Source organism: Crinia signifera, chromosome 4 (assembly GCF_055691185.1).
Source record: "Crinia signifera chromosome 4, ASM5569118v1, whole genome shotgun sequence".
NCBI lineage: Eukaryota > Metazoa > Chordata > Amphibia > Anura > Myobatrachidae > Crinia > Crinia signifera.
The window spans coordinates 234,024,752-234,047,511 of NC_139220.1; the positions used below are offsets into that span (position 1 = coordinate 234,024,752).

The 22,760-nt window shown below is 44.5% G+C and overlaps 1 protein-coding gene across 1 annotated transcript in view; it reads right to left on the bottom strand.

Annotated features, from left to right (window-relative positions):
• Window positions 1-19,521, bottom strand: part of HOMER2 (homer scaffold protein 2) — a 120,760-nt gene extending 101,239 nt beyond the window's left edge. The window contains exon 1 of the mRNA XM_083183996.1: window positions 19,123-19,521. Within this exon, the coding sequence (XP_083040122.1) occupies window positions 19,123-19,127 (5 nt within the window). The 5' untranslated portion in view covers window positions 19,128-19,521. The remainder of the gene's footprint in view (window positions 1-19,122) is intronic.
• Between the last annotated feature and the right edge of the window lie 3,239 nt (window positions 19,522-22,760).

The window sequence follows — 22,760 nt, forward strand, 5'->3', positions numbered from 1 at the left end:
CGCTCCAGCCGCGATCAGAGTAGGTTCTTGGTTACACACAGGCTGCACACATTGCATATAAAGTGTGTGCATTGATGTGAGTGTGTGTTGTGGTTGTTGTTTGTTCTAGCTGTTGACCCCTAATGGGCCCTACATACAAAGCGATGTGTGTGGGGCGACCTTGCTACGTTAGGTCGGGCAGTGCAGCGATGCTATTGCTCAGCACACAGAGCTGACAGCCAACACACAGAGCGAGCAGTCAGCTCTGTGTGCTGAGCGAGCGGATAGCGCCAGTGTTCTCCGGTGAGAGAACACTGGCGATGCCGAGATTGATAAACACTACTCATCAATCTCAGGCAGCGACGTGGGCGCGCATTGCTGTCGCTATAGCCCATATACACACACACACACCGATGTAGGGGCATTTGCTAAACGACTTTGCCAGACTAAGCAAAGTTGCTTAGAAAATGCCCCTACATTGGTGTGTGTGTGTAGGTCCTATAAATCTAATACCCCTTTTACACCGCTGAAAAATCCGGGTCAGTGGCGTGTCAGACCCGGACCTTCGGCGGTGTAAATGGGGTCAAGCCGTGTCCATTTACACGGGTCCTCTACCCAGGTCCTGACCTGGGTAGAACACGGTTAGGACCCGTGTAGAGGCCGGTGTAAATGTTCCCGCTGCGGGTCCAGGCACCCGCAGCGGGTCCGTGCACGGCATGCAGCGCTGGGGAAGCTGTCCCCAGCTGCTGCAGGAGGAGAGGGGTGTCTGCGGCTGCTAAGGGCCTGGGGTGAACTGTCAGGCTGCTGAGGGGGGGAGATGGAGGGGATGCTCCCCGCTGCTGTAACTCCCCCCTGCAGCCGCGGGGCCGGGAGTGGAGGCAGCGGGAATCAGCAGTGCAGGTGGGCAGGGGACATCATCACCTGTAGAATCATATCATCACCCCCCCAGCGCGGGGTCCAGCCTCCAGGCAGCGGGGTCCGGCAGTACAGGCGGGGGATCCATTCAGCGTATACGAAGTTGCCGGCGGGGTCCCTCCAGCGTATGGGAAGTAACCAGCGAGCGTCCCTGCGGCGGCTGGGAACTGCCGCTACTAGTTCCCATACACTGGGGGGACCCCGCCGGCAACTTCGTATACGCTGAATGGATCCCCCGCCTGCACTGCCGGACCCCGCTGCCTGGAGGCTGGACCCCGCGCTGGGCGGGTGATGATATGATTCTACAGGTGATAATGTCCCCTGCCCACCTGCACTGCTGATTCCCGCTGCCTCCACTCCCGGCCCCGCGGCTGCAGGGGGGAGTTACAGCAGCGGGGAGCATCCCCTCCGTCTCCCCCCTCAGCAGCCTGTGATTTGATGCTGCAGGGGGGTCATAAGGTGCAGGGGGTGATGCTGCTTCAGGGGGTGTGTGATTTGATGCTGCTTCAGGGGGGTGATGATGTGCAGGGGGGGGGGGGGTGATTTGATGTTGCAGGGGGGTGATAATGTACAGGTGGGGGGGTGCTGCTGCTGCTAGGGGGGGTGATGATGTGCAGGGGGGGATTGATGTGATGCTGCAGGGGGGGGGGGGTGATGATGTGCAGGGGGTGATGTGGTGCTGCTGCTGCAGGCCATTTGTAATGACAAGGCAGGGCTGACCCAGGTCCAGTGTAAATGGTGCAGACCCTGGTCCGACCCAGGTCGAAGTGCTGTGTAAATGCAGTATAAGGCAGGGTCAGACCCTGGAAACTCCAGCGTTCAAAGACCAGGGTCGGACCAGGGTTTTTGGTGTAAAAGGGGTATAAATGTCTTTGTCCCCCTTTCCTTCTAAAATCCATCACATACTGATTAAAACATACATTTGCACTATGCCTGCTTCACTAATATTAGTATCCTCTCTGCAGAGAGGGACATGTTATAGTGCTGAGGGAAGTCTGCATTTAGCAAGTCTCCTACTGTACGTCTGGCAAAGAGTAGTACATTAAAAATTTGGGAACATGACAGGGAAATCCCACCAGCAGATTCCTGACAATGCATATGAATCCCAAAAGTGAGTATAGCGTTAGGTTGCAAGAGAGGATGGTTAGGGTTGGGCTGTGGAAGGGAATGGTTGAGGCCGAGGATGAGGCTACGGATAGGGTTATGATTCTCTCCGGGAACTGTTGGTATTCGGACCACCGACATGTCATATGCAACCTAAATCACTTTAGTGATAATCCTTCGTTATTTGAAATAGATACGATAGATTGTGGGCTACCAAACAGATACCATGGCTGCACTATAACAATTGCTGTTACCCTGTAACATTAGACATTAGTCACAAATGACAGTACATGGATACATACCCAAACATTTCAACATAAATGCTTGATATGTCAAAACATTACCAGTGATGTGAAAATGTAACACACACACACACACACACACAGAAAATACTGAGATTTACAAATAGCAGTATAAAGTATACACGGAGTGTGGGTGGAAGCAAACTGCACTAATACAAAGCCAAGTATAATTCACTAAATAGTCATGTATTCATAAGCAACCGTAAAAATGGGTATTCCGGAATGTAACAATAAGCACGTATAATCCTAGTAAAATCATTTTTAACTTCACACATAATAAAATGACACATTGAAAGCACATAGAAGAGGGATTAATAGGAGAGAAAGTACCACCTTTTGTCACAGCCTTAAATATCAATTAGGCAGATTTGTTGGTACTTTATCTCCAAAATGTATTACATCTCCCCCAAAGTCGCTATATACTTCTCTTTGTAATGGTGTTTCACTTTGCTGTATAATCATCACATTTGTTTTAAACCCATTATTTCAGTTAGAGCCTCTTTATATTCTCTTGTCTGGGTATGGTATGTTGACAGTCATGTTCACTGTGCTCACATGAGAAAGTAGGACTTGGTCGAAAAATCGATCAGTCACATGTTCAGGAGTTCCAAAGCAGGTGTGTGATGGAGCAGAGTTCTAGTCAATATTTTACCAACCCCTATCCCCTCCTCTTGTGCCTAACCCTGACCACTAACCTTATGCTCCCCCTCCACAGACTAATGGTGCCCACACACTAGAAAGAACAGCCGCTTCAGCAGTGAGCGGCTGTGCTGAAGCGGGATCGCTACCCATATACGGCCCAGACCACATCTGCATAGGAAGCCCTATGGCTATTCTCCCTGATTGCATGTTTAATCATATGCTCTAACACTGAAGTATAACACACTAATTATCAGTTACTTAATACTCTACAAGTCATCCATGATTACTGTTGTTAATGACTATTAGAGTACCATCCCATAAAAGGGAGGAATTATCTAATCCCCCTACTGTTCATTCATTTTGTGTTTGCGCCATATAACATTGATCAATAAAGATGGGGACATTATATAGTGGGGTCCCACTAGGTGAGGATTTCATCCTTTTTAACCACTACATGTTGTCAATTGTTTGTATGTTTGGTTTTATTTTACAACTATTTTAAATAATCAATCATCATAAGTCATGTTTTATTAGTCTCATTCTTTTTGGTGCACCAGCAAAAGACACTCTTTCTCTGTCCCCCAAAAGAGCTTACAATCTATATTCCCTACCACATGTACACGCACACACACACACACATTCTAGGATTAATTTAGTTTGGAGCCAATTGACCTACCAGTATATTTTTGGATTGTGGGAGGAAACCGGAGTACCCGGAGGAAACCCACGCAAGTACGGGGAGAATAGACAAACTCCGCACAGTTAGAGCCATGGTGAGAATTGAACCCATGACCTCAGTGCTGTGAGGCAGTAATGCTAACCATTACACCATCTGTATTGCAACACACACATACATACATATATATATGATGAAAGAGACACAATTGAACTTGTCAACCTTAGTTGAAAACTCAAAAAGGTACACCACTCCAGATTTTTTTTTACATAGGTGTCATATACAGTATGGGGCATTTTCCGGAACATCACAACAGTAATGTCAGTGCCAGTGGCTATGTATGACTTAATGGAACAATACTTTAACTGCTCCGTCGGGCGCTATCTGGTGGCCGTCATTTTGCAAATCTCTTAAATTCCTCCCATAGAGGTTATCAGCATAGTTTGCCTTTTACTAAATAGAATGACCATTTGGCATCTTTGGACTCACCTACTGTTCAATAATATTTTTATGCCCAAAGGAGGCGTATTAAGGAAAAAAGATGCCACCTGGTGGCTATGCAGATCCAACACTGCAATGACATAATGGCAGTATTAGTCATCTGGTAAGATTTAGCTTACTCAGAATGGGTGTCTCCTGTCCACTTGTGAGGCCAGTAAATCTGCTTCAAGAGATACAGGCTCTGGCCTTGCCACTCCCAGAAAGAATGACATGCCAGTTTTCTGGAAACAATGGCAGCACTGCGTGCGATCTCATGGGAAGTATTCCGTACATGCACAGAAGCAACATCCCACAATTAATGGAGATGTAGGTAAATCCATCTCCAATAATATGTCAACCACAAGGTTTACGTATTTCTCTGAATCAGTCACAGACAAGGTCAGTGTGCTGAATGCTATTGGACTGCCGGCAAGCCCAACGTCTAGACGTTCAGCTGCTAAATGAAGTGTGATTGTATGAACTGTGTTTAAAAACATACATATAGAAGTATATTCAACAAAGACAAAAAGAAATTCAAACTAGGGTTGGTATGCAATTTGTTTAGCGGACATAAAGGCTAAAACACACTGACAAGTTGGAGGGGCTATCAGCAAAACGAAAATACCATCCATAAAAATAATAGTCCCAAGAAAATGTCACTGTGGCCAATAAATAGAGCACAAGAATAACTGATGTTTACAGCTCGATTATATAAACAAGCCTGCAACAGTCAAGGCTGCGGACAAGGAGTTCATTCATAAAAACTCAAATCTGCACTCTGCAGTATATTAATTATGGTTACGGGGACGGCAATTTAAGTAAATGACACATGCAAGTGAAATGCTTATAAATCTCAAGGTGGCTATTTTTAAAGCATAAACATCTATTTTCTGATTTCTCGCAACTCAGCAGCCCAGCTATTGTAATAGAGCCATTACTATACACTAGAGCAATACTTTTCAGTGTGTTACGGTGTTAAAATTGCAATTGCTCGTATTTTATTGCAATAGCTTTCCTGCTATTTGGTTAAAAGAAAACCTGGTAGTTTTACTTACTTTTTATATAGCAGTTGTAAATATACTTTAGAATTCATAAAGGTTATAAAAACCTCCACATTAGTTTAAATAGTCTTCCTCCTCTATATATAGTTATATAGGATTCACAGGTCATAACCTTTAACATTTGACTCCTCAATGTTCAACCATGTGTTACATAACTAAGCAAATGTAAATTTCGATGTATGTAGTTTATATGAGCAACTAAAATAATTTACTGGACAGAACAGGACAGATGCACTGCAACTACAAGACATAAAACACAAGACATAACAAGAATAGCAGTGATTCTCAGGAAAGAAATATTAAAAGGTGATTTCCGTGTTTGCTTGTACGTCTTTTATCAACGTTAATAAATTAATTGCTTGGGTCAAATATATTTTTATCATCATTCTTGACCTTTTTATGGTATAAAGGGTACCTGTTCTTAAGATGTCTGGAACAGAACAACCAGTAGTCTATCAGATCACCAAAATGCTCACAGCAGCACAAACTATGTTATCAGAGGAGTATCCAGTGTACTCGGGATGAAGGGGCCAGTGCAGAGTTGAGCACAAGATAGCTGTAATCGCTCCTGCATTGCATATATAAGGGGTGGCCAAACCTGCCCTGAAGGTCAACCAACAGGTTATGTTTTTCAGACACCCTGTGGATCTATAGTAGGAATGAATGCCACAGCTTTGAAAAATATGACAGTTAGTAATGACTACAGCTGTGCGCCAGCTAGGTGATTTGGAAAATGTGGACCATTGGCAGATCTTGAGGAACGGTTTTGGCCACCCCATGCAGATATGAAACAAAATACAAATATTTACCCAGTGACATGCGGAGAAGAGAATCTCTACAGAGGCACTGGATAGTATCATAAACCGTATTAGTAACCAGGTGACCCTTTGTTATTATTATTATCATCATCACAACCACCACCACCACCACCACCACATAGAATTTGATGGCAGATAAGAACCACTTGGCCCATCTAGTCTGCCCCTTTTTTAAACATGTTACCTCAAACCATATTTGATCCTTATTGCTTTGTAAGGGCATCAAAATGCCTATCCCAAGCATGTTTAAATTGTACTACTGTATTTGCCTCTACCACCTCTGATGGGACGCTATTCCACTTATCCACTACCCTTTCTGTAAAGTAATTTTTCCTCAAATTTCCCCTGAATCTTCCCCTAGTTTCAGTGCATGTCCCCGTGTTCTGTTGCTCGTCTTCCTGTAAAGGTGGTCTCCCACCTGTACCTTGTTAAAACCCTTGATATATTTGAAAGTTTCTATCATGTCCCCTCTTTCCCTTCTCTGCTCTAAACTATACATATTAAGATATTTTAGTCTTTCTGGGTAAGTTTTGTGATGCAGGCCATGCACCATTTTAGTTGTTCTTCTTTGTATAGTCTCTAATGTATTTATATCCTTCTGGAGATATGGCCTCCAGAACTGAACACAATACTCTAGATGAGGTTGTACCAATGACCTATACAGTGGCATTATTTCTTTTTTCTACTGCTGATTTCTCTTCCTATGCAACCAAGCATCTGACTTGCCTTCTTTATTGCTTTGTTACATTGCCTACCTGCCTTTAAGTCACCTGAAATAGTGACACCTAGATCCCGCTCCTCCTCAGTAGCTTGCATTATAGTGCCATTTATACTATATTTGGTCTTTGGATTTTTGAGACCCAAGTGCATGATTTTGCATTTTCTGGCATTAAACTGTAGTTGCCATGCTCTTGACCATTCCCTACTGGGGATCATCAATCATTTGTTTTAACCCTCCCGGTGTGTCTACCCTGTTGCATACCTTTGTGTCATTACCCTTAATTACATTTGCATTGTCTCCAATAAAGATATTAAAAGCACTGGTCCAAGTACAGATCTCTGGCATACTCCACTGGTAACCTTTCCCTCCTGTGACTGCACTCCATTTACTACAATTCTGTTTTCTGTCATGCAACCAAGATTTTCACGTGCCAAGTTTTGCATGTGATAAATTTGCATGCAATTTATCACATGCAACTCCCGGGGAGCTGCAGGCGGAGGGAGCATGGGGCTGGCAGACACCGGTGAGGGGACCAGGGGACAGCAGCAGAGGGGGATGCTCGCGACCAGATAGCCGGGCGGAGGGAGCAGGGGAGGTGGCGCGGGGAACAAGTGTGCCAGGCAGGGGAAGCCGCTGCCAGGCAGCGCCAGCGGGAGCAGTAAAAGAATGGCTGATTGAAACATAGAATTTGACGGCAGATAAGAACCACTTGGCCCATCTAGTCTGCCCCTTTTTTTATCCTTCAGCTAATCTCAACCCATTTTGATCCTTATTTCTTTGTAAGGATATTCATATGTCTATCCCAAGCATGTTTAAATTGTTCTACTGTCTTAGCCTCTACCACCTCTGATGGGAGGCTATTCCACTTATCCACTTCCCTTTCTGTGAAGTAATTTTTTTCTAACATTTGCCCTGAACCTACCTCCCTCCAGTTCAGTACATGTCATCGTGTTCTATTACTTCTTTTCCTTTGAAGAAAATTTCCCTCCTGTACTATGTTAAAACCCTTGAAATATTTGAAGATTTCTATAATTTCCACCCTTTCCCTTCTCTGCTCCAAACTATACATGTTAAGATCTTTTAGTCTTTCCAGGTAAGTTTTGTGATGTAGGCCATGCACCATTTTAGTTGCCCTTCTTTGTACACTCTCTAATGCATTTATAGCCTTCTGAAGATATGGTCTCCAGAACTGGACACAGTAGTCCAGATGAGGCCGTACCAATGACCTATAAAGTGGCATTATTACTTCTTTTTTTCTGCTACTGATTTCTCTCCATATGCAACCAAGCATCTGCCTAGCCTTCCTCATTGCTTTGCTACATTGCTTTCCTGCCTTTAAGTCACTTGAAATAGTGACTCCTATATCCCTTTCTTCCTCAGTAGTTTCTATTATAGTACCCTTGATACTATATTGAGCCTTTGGGTTTTTGAGTCCCAAGTGCATCATTTTGCATTTTTTAGCATTAAACTGTAGTTGCCATGCTCTTGACCAATTCTCAAGTTTACCTAGATCATCAGTCATTTGATTTACCCCTCCTGGTGTGTCTACTCTGTTGCATATCTTTGTGTCATCTGCAAAAAGGCATACTTTCCCTTCAATACCAATGTCACTATCAAATATATTAAGGAGCACTGGTCCAAGTACAGATCCCTGGGGTACTCCACTGGTAACATGTCCCTCCATAGAAAGCACTCCATTTACTACAACTGTCTGTTTCCTATCCTGCAACCAGGTTCTTATCCATTTAATTGTTTTATAATCCAATCCCACACTTTCAAGTTTATTTAGCAGTCTGCAATGTGGGACAGTGTCAAATGCCTTACTAAAGTCTAGATATGCCACATCTATGGCCCCCCCTTCATCTATTATTTTGGTCACGTCAAAAAAGTCAATAAGATTTGTTTGGCTTGATCTACCTGCAGTAAAACCATGCTGTCCTGTAAATTGTCTAATTTAAGATATTCCACTATTCTTTCTTTTAACCCCTTCATGACAGAGCCAGTTTTTGCCTTCCTGACAGAGCCCTTTTTTTCAAATCTGGCATGTATCACTTAAGTGGGGATAACTTTTTTTTGCTTTTACTTATCCCAGTGATTTTGAGATTGTTTTCTCGTGACACATTGTACTTCAAGTTAGTGGTAAATTTTCGTCGATACAGTCTGTGTTTTTTTGTGAAAAATACCAAAATGTCGTAAAAAAATGGAAAATTTTGCGATTTGCAAAATGTTAAATTTTCTGCTTGTGAGACAAATAATCTTACCACTCAAAATAGTGAATAACTAACATAGACCATATGTCTACTTTATGTTGCCATCATTATTTCAACCTCATTTTCATTTTTTTGGACACTAGGAGGCTTCAAATATGAATAGCAAATTCTCAAATTTTCAAGAAAATTTCAAACTCTGATTTTTTTAGGGACCAGGTCAGTTATGATGTGACTTTGAGTGACTTGTATGTGAGACACCCCCATAAATGATGCCATTTCAAAAACTGCACCCCTCACAGTATTCAAAACAGCATTTTGGAAGTTTGTTAACCCTTTAGGTGTTTCACAGGAATTAAAAGAAAGTGTAGGTGAAATTTCAAAATTTCATTTTTTTTGCAGATTTGCAATTTTAATACATTTTTCTAAGGAACACAGTAGATTTTACTAGAGAAATGTGACTAAAAATAAATATCCTATATGTGGCCCTAGTGTGCACGGTGACCAAACCACAGGCTTCATAATAGAAGGAGCACCTACTTGATTTTGGAGCCTCCTTTTTATGAGATTATTTTTTAGGCACCATGTAGGTTTCTAGGCACCATAAGATGCTAAAAGTTAGGTACCCCCCCACAAGTGACCCCATTTTGCAAACTACACCCTTCAGGGAATTCATCTAGGGGTATAGTGTACATTTCAAACCCCCAGGGGTTTCACCAATTGTGGTACAACTGGGCAGTGAAAATGAAAAAAATTAATTTTTCATTTTCACAGCTCAGTTGTATCAAAATTGGTGAAACCCCGGGGGGTTTGAAATGTACACTATACCCCTTGATGAATTCCCTGAAGGGTGTAGTTTGCAAAATGGGGTCACTTGTGGGGGGGTTCCACTGTATGGGTGTTTCGGGGGTCATTCAACCAGAATCTGTGCTGCAAAATCCAAAAATCACTCCTTCCCTTCTGAGTCCTGCCATGCACCCAACTGGTATTTTTTGGTCACACATGAGGCATTGCCGTACTCGGGAGAAATTGGGGCACAGATTTTGGGGTGCTTTGTCTCCTTCATTCCTTGTGAAAATGAAAAATTTTGAGCCAGATCTGCATTTTTGTGTAAAAAAATGTAATTTTTTACAGAAAAATGCAGTTCTGGCTCAAAATTTTTTATTTTCACAAGGAATGAAGGAGACAAAGCACCCCAAAATCTGTGCCCCAATTTCTCCCGAGTACGGCAATGCCTCACGTGTGACCAAAAAATACCAGTTGGGTGCATGGCAGGACTCAGAAGGGAAGGAGTGATTTTTGGTGGTGGAATGAATGGTGGGTGCTATGTCGCATTAGCAAGACCCCCGAAGCACCAATACAGTGGAACCCCCCCACAAGTGACCCCATTTTAGTCACCAGCTTTGGGAGGGGGGCTGGCGCTGCGGCTGGCGGGGGGGTGGGAGGGGTGCTGGCGCTGCGGCAGCCGGGTGGGTGGGAGGGAGGGGGGCTGCCGGGTGGGAGGGGGGGGGGGCTGGCGATCGGTGGTAATCGGTGCGGTATATACACACACATATATATATATATATATATATATACATACACACACACATATATATATATATATATAAAATATATTTTTTCAGTGCATATATTTAATTTTTTACTTTTTCTGCAGCTTGATGCTGCTGCTGCTGCGGGGGGGAGGGGGGAGGAGGGCAGCGCTGCGTGCGCTCCAGACGCTCCGGGGGAGCCGGGGGAGCTGCTGCTGCTGCCGGGTGAGTGCCCGGCGGGTTCGAGGGGGGGCTGCACATCGGTGGTGATCGGTGCTGTACTTGACAGCACCGATCACCAGTGAATCCCTGTGTTACCGAGCGGCTTAGCCGCCGGTAACACAGGAAACGCTGTGAATGGCTGTTCAGATTTGAACAGCCAATCACAGCGATCGCCGACCGGGGGGGGCACCCCTGCCCCCCCTGGGCGGCGAGGGGGGATGTCTGCTGTCAGGGACAGCAGACATCACCTAACTGTCACTGCGTCTCTAGACGCAGTGACAGTTAGAAGTCATGACGTATATATACGTCATGTGTCGGGAAGTACTTCCCGACCATGACGTATATATACGTCAAATGTCGTGAAGGGGTTAATAGTGTTTCCATTAATTCCCTACAACTGATGTAAGGCTCACCGGTCTGTAGTTACTTGCTTCTTCTTTGCTTCCGCTTTTGTGCAGTGGAACTACATTTGCTCTTTTCCAGTCCTCTGGAACTGCACCTGTATCTAGTGACTGGTTGAATGAATCTGTTAATGGCGCTACCAGCACATCTTTTAGTTCTTTTAGTATCCTTGGATGTATTTCATCTGGCCCCATTGATATATCCACTTTCAGTCTTGAGAGTTCTGTTAGGACTTTCTCCTTAGTAAATGTACTTCCAGACTGAGAGAGTTTTCAACCAATCAGTGGCTTCCTATTTATTTGTATGTTTTGTTTTTTTTCAGTGCTTTTGCTGGCGATACACCATAAGATTTGATTGCTATGCAGTCTTTGCTAACTCATGTGCTATTTACATACAATTCATGCTATCTACATTCAATTTGCACTATATAGTCATTGCTGCACTGTCTACTGTATGTGGCTTTTTGATTTCGACCGGGAACGCGCATCTGCATAGAAAGCTTAAAAACATGTTCTATCTCCATTCGACGTCTATGCGATTCCGATTCGACTGTGACTATACAGTCAAAATCGAATGTCAAATTGTACCGTGTGTACACAGCACTAAGCAGGATGGGTGTAGGAACCCGTCATACCTTCAAAATGGCAGCGACACCCCGTTTTAAAGAACAGTGTCGGGCGCCGACTCAATCATGCTGCAGATGACTAAGGGCTGCAAGCGAAACAGCAAGACCCATTCTACACATGCACAGAATGGTTCTTGCAACTTGATCAATTTAAAGTTTTTCGCCAGGTGTTTACTTTATATCAGAGAATTTTGCTTCTTCTTCCCTGTCATAGTGCACACAGCTGCTGTATGGATATGACAGATTCCAACAGAGAGCTTAGCAGAATACTGTAACTCTGGCTTGTGTTTTAATGAAAGGACTAAAACACACAGAGAGATGCTAAAGGAGAGATAAAGCAAGCCATGTTTCAGTCACAAGAAGAATACAGAAGCCAATAAAAATAAAAAAAAGTCATAGCATTAGTCAACACCTCCACACTTGGGATAGATATACTAGCATTTGTATTAGTCAAAGGCAAAAATTACTATGGTATTCCAAAAATGAATACTGAAAATACTAATTATGATGCCACAGGTTGATTATCCAAACATCCGTTATCCAAACTATTCTGAAAACCAAATATTCCAGATTGTAGGGTTTTGTTTTTTGTGCTAAAAACCTACTGGGGACATGATCTGTAACTGGCACTAAATACAGTATGTACAAGACAATGATTGCTTGACATTCTAATTCAGCACCTGAGATAGCACACAAACGTTGTTTCATGCACAAATAAAAAATAAATAAAAATGATATATTTCACGTGTTTGGTGTTTTATTCAACATAAATGCAAGATCCCTCATTAAAATATAGAAATATTCTGAAATACGGAAAAATCCGTTATCCAAAATGCTTCTGGTCCCGAGCATTTAGTATAAAGGAACTGAACCTGTACTACATAGTTTTCTGAATTATTACAATTTATTTATTAACAGTTTCTTATATAGCGCATACATATGCTGCAGCGCTTTACAGAGTATAGTTGAACATTCAGGTACTTATGAGTTATCTGGGCGCCCGATTTTTTGATTGTATGCCTTAAGTTAAGGCATACAATCAGATGCGATGCGATGCGATTTCGCATCGCATCGCATGCGACCATCGGATGCGATGACCCGATTTTTCCATAGGAATCAATGTTAAAATGGACTGAGTCCATTTTAACATGGAATTCAATGGGAAAAAGGGGTCCTTTTCATACCCCTACTATCCAAGTGGGCATGGAGTTGGATATAAACCTGTGGCGAGCGTAGCGAGCCACCGAGCCCGAAGCGTGGCGAGCGAAGCGAGCCCCGCGAGGGGACGGTATTCTGTGTCCCCTCGCGGGGCTCGCTACGCTCGCCACGCTTCGGGCTCGGTGGCTCGCTACAGGTTTATATCCAACTCCATGCCCACTTGGATAGTAGGGGTATGAAAAGGACCCCTTTTTCCCATTGAATTCCATGTTAAAATGGACTCAGTCCATTTTAACATTGATTCCTATGGAAAAATCGGGTCATCGCATCGCATCCGATGGTCGCATGCGATGCGATGTGCCCGATCCGACCCGATTTAGAAATCGGGCGCCCAGATAACTCACAAGTACCATAATTCACATCAGTCCCTGAGCTTCACATCAGTGGAGCTTACAATCTACATTCCCAACCACATGCACACGCACACTCAGACATTATAGTAGTGTTCATTCTAGGACCCTGTATATCTGTATATCATCACTGATATGCAAACCAGACCTGTGCTAGTGTTTCTAGCACAGGTCTGGTTTGCATATGACAGTGACACCCCAGGCAGGGAAGAGGAACTGCATGGGTTTTCAAATATAGCGGGTGCTAGAATGAAGACTATTATAGGGTTCATTTTGTTGGGAGCCAATTAACCTACCAGTATATTTTTTGGTTGTAGGAGGAAACCGGAGTACCCGGAGGAAACCCATGCAAGTACGGGGAGAATATACAAACTCTGCATAGTTAGTGCCATGGTGGGAATCGAACCCATGACCTCAGCGCTGTGAGGCAGTAATGCTAACCATTACACCATCCGTACTGCCCAAAAAACTAATTAAAACTAATGAAGTTACTCAAGAACTGATGTCACTTATAACTGCATGTTCACAATGGTAGCATCAAAGAAGCTGACCCATTCAGAACATAACAATAGCCTCTCTCCCATTGTTGGAATTGTGATAACACATAACCACACCTTCTCTTCCAGTCTCAGAACTGTGACATCATATAACTGTACCTGTTCCCTTAGTGTCAGATCACATATCCCCACCTCAGAACTGTGACATTACACTCTCTCTCAGCCTCAAAATTGGTGAAATAACTAAATGACATCAGATAACTATAGCAGCTCTTCCTGCCTCAAAACTGTGACATCACAAAACCACACCGTCTCTTCCAGCCTCACAAATGCAGTGTTCTGGAAAGGTATGTCTGATGGGTGGATGATTATTTACAGAAGAAATGCAGATGCTGTCTATGCGCATAGGAATGCTTACAGTTAAATATAACAGTGGCACTGCTGTTGTTCTATTTCTATCTTTGGGTCATTGTCACTATGCGGTATGGTAACTGATGCACAGAGTGTAACTGAGGGTACTAAGTTGGCAAGATTATACCACTGAAATATGGTCCCTTGTTCCCTGACACATACAGCCAGCTCCATAGGTGCTTGAAACGGAAATCGATGGCAGAAGTTTTTCCACTTAAAAAGCTTAAATTTATGGGTTATATTTGCAAAATTAAGCACATATAATTATTAAGGGGAAAGGACAATTTATAAAATCTTTATAGAAGAGAAAAAAAAAAAACTACACTTAGTAGAACAAGGTTGGTTTGTAATACCCCTTTCACACCGCACAAATAACCCAGGTCCGACCCGGATTGTTGCCAGGTTGACCCATATCACTGTGCGGTGTGAAAGTGCCTTTTGAGAAATCCCTGGTCAAGCAACCTGGCAATCAGGGTTGAGCGACCCGGGACCCGTTCACACTATAGGGAGGAGACATGGTAGCTCCAGGCGCTGCCTCCTCCCCCGCCCCCGATGAAGCGCTGCCACTATGCCCTGCTCCCTGAAGATGTCCGCATCTTATTGTCAGGTCGCTGAGGGGAGCATCACCTGAGATACATCACATGCAGAAGGACCGCATGTGATCCACGTTCCCCGCTGCAGTGAGGCGGGCCAAGTCGGAGATCATACGTGCTGCACATATGATCTTCCAGCTCTGATCCGATGCCCAAAGGTCCGCAAATCTGAAAGGATGTCAACACAGGTCCGATTTGGCCACTTTTCACCCGATCCATCAGAATCAGGTGAAAACAGGCCAAATCGGATCTGTGCATGGGCACCTTTAGGATCATTGTAGGGAGTGTGGAGTAGAAAATGGTTTAATTGAGTGAAAGAAATTGGCCCTGCTCATGAAAGCTTACATTCTGAATGGGAGAAGGGTTTAAATAGGATTCTGTGAGGGATGAGGTCAGGGCCGGATTAAAGGGGGGGCAAAGGAGGTCAGTACCCCTGGGCCCCCTGTGGGTTTTTTTTAGCTAAAGGTTTTGTTAATTGTGCTGAGCATCGGGAGCCAAGGCACACTGACTGCACAAGTGTGCATTGCATTACTGGGAGTTGACTAAAGCTGTGTCCACATGGTGCAATATTGCTGGCAATACGGTTGCTGAGCGACCATATTGCCAGCCATTTGTTTGTGCTGCAGCGATAAATCGCCGGGTGCACGCTCCCGTGTTCAGCCTCCTAATGGTCGCTGGTCGCAGAAGCTTGCTCAGCTGTTTCCCTCTGCAGCTCCCCCGGCAGTCTTCTGTTCATCAGCGACCATTTCTGGTCGCTGATAAAAAGGAGTCACTGAGCAATATATTGGGTACTTGTGTAGTTTCACGGCGCCAGCATGGCGCCGTGCTACTTCCGGTTTCTACGCTCGGCAAACTATCTCAAATAAACTAACTCAATGCCAACATGGATAGTTCATACCCCCACTATCCATGTTGGGATGGAGTTGATTTTAGATAGCGTGGCGAGCGTAGCGAGCCCCGCAAGGGGACTCAGACGCACGGCGCCATGAAACTACACAAGTACCATATATTGCACCGTGTGGGCACAGCTTAAGTCCAATGAGACTTTGCACAAGAGGTCAGAGGCTGAGAGGCTTGTGCTGAGCTATGCTTGGTGGAGCTCATCATATGTTTCTCAGGCCCATACGCAGCAGCAGCGGCCTCATCACAGGAGGGTTTTTAATTACAGGTAGCACTGAGCATGTCAGGGCTCCTATAGAGTAAGGTACAAAGTGACAAACACAGGCTTTATATGTGGTATTTTATATATTTATATTAATCCCCCCCTTGCAGTTACCCATTGACCAAGTTTATGCTGCCTTTACTCTGTGTTTTGACAGTGTAATATTCTCCCGTGCAGTTTTCAGCCAGTAATGACAAGTGGGAGGAGGCCCCCCTGTCTAAAGTGCCCCGGGTCCCCCGAAGGCTTAATCCGGCCCTGGATGAGGTAGGCATCATTGTTATGGACAGACAGAGAGGAGAGGCAGGAGGATGGAAGGCTGGATAGTAGAGTAGAACACAGATAACAGATGATTGCATCAATGAGTATTTTACGGTCTACGAGGATGAAAAGGTGTCCGATCATAGAAATATTAAGGAAGTGAAAGGATTGGGGAAGAAGTGAAATGTGGGGTGGTAAAAGTAATGGGCCAATTTTTGCCTTTTCCCGAAGCCATCTGACTAGATAGCTTAGAAATTAAGCACAAATCAATGTTTGTGTATGCCCTATAGCGATATGCGGCCCCAAGCGCCATTATCGTTAGGTTAGATGTTTGAAGCATGCTTGAAATATCTAGTCGTCATCACCCCTGTTCTCTCTGGAGAATATAGCCACAACTTAAGTTTGGTACTGACATACGTGCGGTCATTCTTAGTCATTTCATATAGTGCATAGGGGTGTGGTATGTCTTACTGAACTAAAATGTATAACAAACAATACATATAATAAAATCACTCCATAAAGAATACATGGATCACAGAAGTGAACAATCATCTGCCTCACACATTCAGAAGGAATCTGATATTGGCTTGAGGCTAAGTAATATATTATTCACAGCTAAGGAAACAATTCCCTAATGTACTTTTTTCAAGGGGGGGGGGGGGATATGCCTGTAGTACAAGCCTATTCACTATTGGTTCTTTATCATCATAAGTGTCCATATGCATGTAAAAAAAGGGGGGGGGATAACAAAATTAGGTACTCTTTACTTAGAAGGGCGCCCATCTCGGCCATCTCGGGCATTGAATGCACTAAAAAATCAGGTGCGATGCGACAGACGAGATGCCCGAGATTTCCCATAGGGAACAATGTTAAATGTCTCAATTGACCCGATTTTCCTGTTCAATGCCTCAATTGACCCAATTTTTCCATAGGAAACAATGTTAAATGGGCCACAGAGGCCAAATAGGCACCCTGAAGTGAATAATGGCCACCCGAATTGTTAACGCCTACCCACGATCAACGTCAACCCGAAGCGTGGCGAGCGCAGCGAGCCCGCGAGGGGCGGCGGTACGCGTCCTACGACCTTTTCATACCCCCACTATCCACGTCGGCGTGGAGTTGAGAATAGAAAGTGTGGCGAGCGCAGCGAGCCACCGAGCCCGAAGCGTGGCGAGCGCAGCGAGCCCCGCGAGGGGACGCGGATACCTTCACAGGTATCCGCGTCCCCTCGCGGGCTTCACAGCTGTCCGCGTACGCTCGCCACGCTTTGGGCTCGGTGGCTCGCTGCGCTCGCCACACTTTCTATTCTCAACTCCACGCCGACGTGGATAGTGGGGGTATGAAAAGGTCGTAGGACGCGTACCGCCGCCCCTCGCGGGCTCGCTGCGCTCGCCACGCATCGGGTTGACGTTGATCGTGGGGTGGCGTTAACAATTCGGGTGGCCATTATACACTTCAGGGTGCCTATTTGGCCTCTGTGGCCCATTTAACATTGTTTCCAATGGAAAAATCGGGTCAATTGAGGCATTGAACAGGAAAATTGGGTCAATTGAGACATTTAACATTGTTCCCTATGGGAAATCTCGGGCATCTCGTCGGTTGATCGCACCCGATTTTTTAGTGCATTCAATGCCTGAGATGCCCGAGATTTTTTACTAACGATGCCCACGATCAAAATCGTGGGCGCCCTTCTAAGTAAAGAGTACCCAAAATTAGGTTGTATATATAATTTCTTTGAAAATCTGTGTTTTATATTTTTTAAACTGTTATTTTACTGGTTTCATTTTTTTGTAACCGCTTACAACTAGTTAAAACCACTTATCTTTAACAAATGCACACCACCGCTAACCCTTTTAATATAAAACTAAACAATTACTTTGCGATCTATCAACTCACAGGGCATAAAAAAAAAAGAAAAAACTGAAAATATGCATGATAGAAAAAACTTTTTCCTTTGGAACAGAGCGAGGAATCATCCCAAACATCATCGATGCTTCTTCAAGAACAAAGAAAGTGGAGAATGAAACCTTCCAGTAATCAGTAATAGGAGCATTAAATGTCTGGAAATAGGGAGGGAACAGTTCCAAAAAGTTTTCATAGTGAGCTTTAACCCTCTCTACAGTGTGATACACTCACTATGTAATCTTCATTTAAAAGTTTTGCTATGTCTTTTATGCACTTTCTGGTGTTTGGAAGAAGGAATGTCACACAGCAAAACCCTCATACAAGCGGTCATAGAGCAAAAACATCAGAACAAAGCAGATCATACATCTGAAACAAAGCTTGCAATCAACAGCATAAAACGCATCTCTGAAAAAGTCCATGAGTCATAAGATTTCAGGAAAAAAAGTAGAAAGACCCTGGAGAAAGCATTAATGAACCATATGATTCTTACAGGTTTGTCATGTCTAGTCACTTTGCTGACTGGATTTACAATATCCCTATTACTACTGCCACAAACAATTGGGTCCCAAAAGGACTTCCAATTCTGAGTCATTGTTTTGCCATAACAATACTGCTTACTCAGTAATATCAAGAAGCTGCCGTATGAGACAATGGTAGAACCCTTGAGATTAATTATTTTACATCTGATGGAAAACCAGCAAGAGAAAGACAAAGTCATTGAAACTTAGGACCAAATTGACCTCTACTATGGCTAGGAGAAAGCATTCCTAATGAAGCCAGAAGCTGTGTGCTCTTATTACATAAGGCTGTGTCTTGTGGCAGCTGAATTCATAATGGGATATAAAGTGAAGGTGTAATAATCACAATCCAAGCAGAAGATCCTGCAATGCATTATTGCAGCATGAAAATGCAATAGGATCTTAATGTCACAAGTCCAATCTTCTGATATACCGTATTATACATGTGTAATGTATAGGGGCATGCTGGAGCTCTCACACAGATAGCAGACTATCCTTACACCTGGGGGAGTTATTGTACTTACCCCATGTCTGCGTGTCGGGCAGGAGCCGGTCACCGGAGTAGTGTGTAGCCTCAGCAGCTCACACATACGGCAAAAGCTGCTACTGAAGTCCTCATTGGGCTCCTTGCTCCAGTCATCAGCAGCAGCAGGCTGGTAGTAGTAATAATAGCTGAGCTGCCTCTAATACCCGGAGACTGCGCTGCTGCCCGCTCCCATCCCTTTGCCGCCTGCGCTCAGTGTTAGCCGGCTCTCCAGCCCACTGATCCCCCCAGTTCTCCGTGGAGTGTGTATGAAGTGATCCCGGACTCGCAGCCAGCAGCAGCAGCAGCAACACAGAGCTGATCCCACCTGCTTCCAGCAGCGGCGACAGCCTCCCACATAGAGGAGGGCCGGGACTGCACTGCCTGCCCACGCCTGCAGGATAGTAGTGTCTCTAGGTGCTGCTGATGGTGATTAGGGTGCATCCTTTCCCCGAGCTTTCCAAACGCTGGGGTCACCAACGGTGGATTTGTGTTGTCGGTCATATAAAAATGATCACTTTACTCATGGTCTTGTGATTATGTGGTTATGGCATTACATTTTACCTATGGCATTAGCTGTATCTACGGATTATCTATCTACAGATAAATTTTATTTATTAACAGTTTATTATATAGTGCACACCAGGGCCGGCGCCACCACTAGGCATTTGCCTAGGGCGCCGGGCACTGGAGGGCGGCCACTTGGAGCAGCGACACCCCCCCACCCCCGTGGAGCGAGACGCTGCTCCAGTCCCTCTCCCCCCCCCCCCCCCCCCCCCCGTGGAGCGACATTCACATCAGTCCCTGCCCCTGTGGAGCTTGTAATCTATATTCCCTACCACATGTACACGCACACACAGACACACGCACACACAGACATTCTAGGGTTAATTTTGTTGGAAGCCAATTGACCTACCAGTATATTTTTGGAATGTTTTTGGGGATACGGTCATTAGGTCTACAGTAACTAGGTCGACAAGCATTGGGTCGACACCACTAGGTCGACATGCAGCAAGGTCGACATGGGTTAAGGTCGACATGGGTCTAGGTCGACATGACATTAGGTCTACATGGGCTAGGTCGACAGTCAAAAGGTCGACATGGGTTTTTTCCACTGTTTTTTGAGCCGACATGTGCCGACAGGCGGTATTTCATGCCCTACCATCCACTAGGAAGTGGTGGGAGAATAAAATAGTGTGCCGAGTGTAGCTAGGCACCGTGCCCGATGTGAGGGGATGCGTTGCACTTCAAACTGTGTCCATGTCGACTGTGTCTACATTCGTATAAAAAAACTGTGAAAAACCCCATGTCCACCTTTTGACTGTCAACCTAGCCCATGTCGACCTAATGTCATTTCGACCTAGACCCATCTCGACCTAGATCCATGTCGACCTTGACCCATGTTGACCTTAACCCATGTGAACCTTGCTGCATGTCGACCTAGTGGTGTCGATCCAATGCTTGTCGACCTGGTTATGGTCAACTAAACTATCCCAATCCGTTTTTTGCTCCTCTGATAGTGGCCCAAGCTTGAATGCTCTTATCTGGCTCATTAACAGTTACTGTCCCCCAAGGTTTTGTTATTGGTCCTCTCCTTTTCTCTCTCTCTATGCGTCAAATGTAATAGGGTGTGGGAACAAGAAAGTGAGGGGTTTTGGGAGAGTTTTCTCATTTTTTTTAAAGGACCAATCATTCACACTGAAAAACCAGGTTGATTTTGCCATGCAAATGGTTGCAGCTTTAAAAACTCTCCCAAAACCTCTCACTTTCTCATACAGATAGAGCCATGCTCATCTAGCCCTTTAATAGGATTAAGTGAGCCAGAGACTTAATCCTCTGCTAACCCCTACTGTATTGTTCTATGTATTGTATTGCAGCTGAGAACAATAGATGATAATAGGCCTTGGTGAGCCATGGCTCTCCATCGCTCTCCAGGGAAGGCTAGCTGAAGAAGGCTCCATCTGTATGTCCTGTTTAGGTAAACTTATTAGCTCTTTTGACTTCCAATATCATCTCTATGCTGATGATACTTAAATCTATCTTTCATCCTTTCCCCTTTCTCCTGCTCTCCTCACTTGTGTCTCCAACTGTCTCTCTGTTATCTATTCTTGAATTTACCAACATTTTCTTAACATGTCTAAGACTGAGCTGATAATATTCCCACCATCACGCACAATTTCTCCTCCAAAAATCTCATTATTTATTTATGGCACTACTATTATCCCCTAGCTCAGGGGTTCCCAATCTTTTTTGAATCACGGCACCCTAGAGTAACAGATTTTTTTTCACGGCACCCCTAGGCCCCCCAAAAATTAATTAGATTGCGTTTATATGTGATTCTTAGGGTCAGTTATGTGGTAACGGGCAGGATTTGCTTCTGTTTGTACATATTTTATGATTGGCAGCTGCCAGCACTGGTCTTGCTCATAAATAATTAACCATAAATAATTTGAGTTGGTCCTTAACCACCAACCCAGGGCACCCCTGCAAGTGTCCCGAGGCACCCCAGGGAGCCACGGCACACAGTTTGGGAACCACTGCCCTAGCTCCCAAGTGCTGAAGTAATCATTGACTCCTCCCTCTTCTTCAAACCGCACATACAGCACCTCTCACAAACCTGTCATTTGCATCTCAAAAATATTTTCAGGATCAGACCTTTTCTCACTTAGGATTCTACCAAGACCCTTATCCACTCTCTCGTTATCTCCAGACTGTATTACTGAATTTAATCTCATCCAATGTGGAATCCCTGTCAAATGTCTCTCTCCACTCAATCTATCCTTAGTGCTGCAGCCCGACTCATCTTCCTCACCAAACGCACTACATCCACCTTCCCTCTCTTACAAGCCCTTCATTTGGCTTCCCTTCCCTTTCACAATCACTTACAAAGCTCTCATCAACTCCTCTCCCTCTTACATCTTTGACCTCATCTCCCTTTACCTCCCTGTCCATTCTCTTCGGTCTGCTAATGCACTCTCCTGCCTACTGATTACCCTCTCCCACTCCAGCCTCCAAGACTCACATTTGCTCCCTACCTCTGGGATTCTCTTCCTCTCTCCTTCAGACTCTCCACCTCTCTACAAAACTTTGGACTCTCAAGACCCACTTCTTCACCAAACCCAGCCAAATCTCACCTTAAACCACATCTGTGTTTCCCCTGTTTGTCTTCCCCTCCCCTTTATAATGTAACCTCTTATGAGCAGGGCCCTCTTCTCTCATGTGCTTTTCCTTCTCTTACTTACACCATCTTTGATGGCACCAAATCCTGCAGTTTTCTGCCACGCTGATACTTATTCCAGTGTCCCCTGCTAATGCAGCTATGTATATGTACCATGTACTTGTCCTTTATTGTATTCAACTGTGTCATTGTTTTGCTTATTTGTTCATGTACTTTGTTATTTGGCACTGCAGATCCCTGGCACCATATAAATAATAATAATTAAGTAGTAGGCTCACAGAGAATTAAAAAAGAATTGACCCATGTGATCCTAGACCAGCACAACAGGAGCATAACTTCTAGTACACTGAGGCTGCCTTTTTATTCCGACCTGGTTTCCATGGTGGGTGGGTACCACAGGGCAGTCTTTAACATACCAGTCCAAAAAGAGTGGATGGAGTATATGCAATAGGCTGCAATGT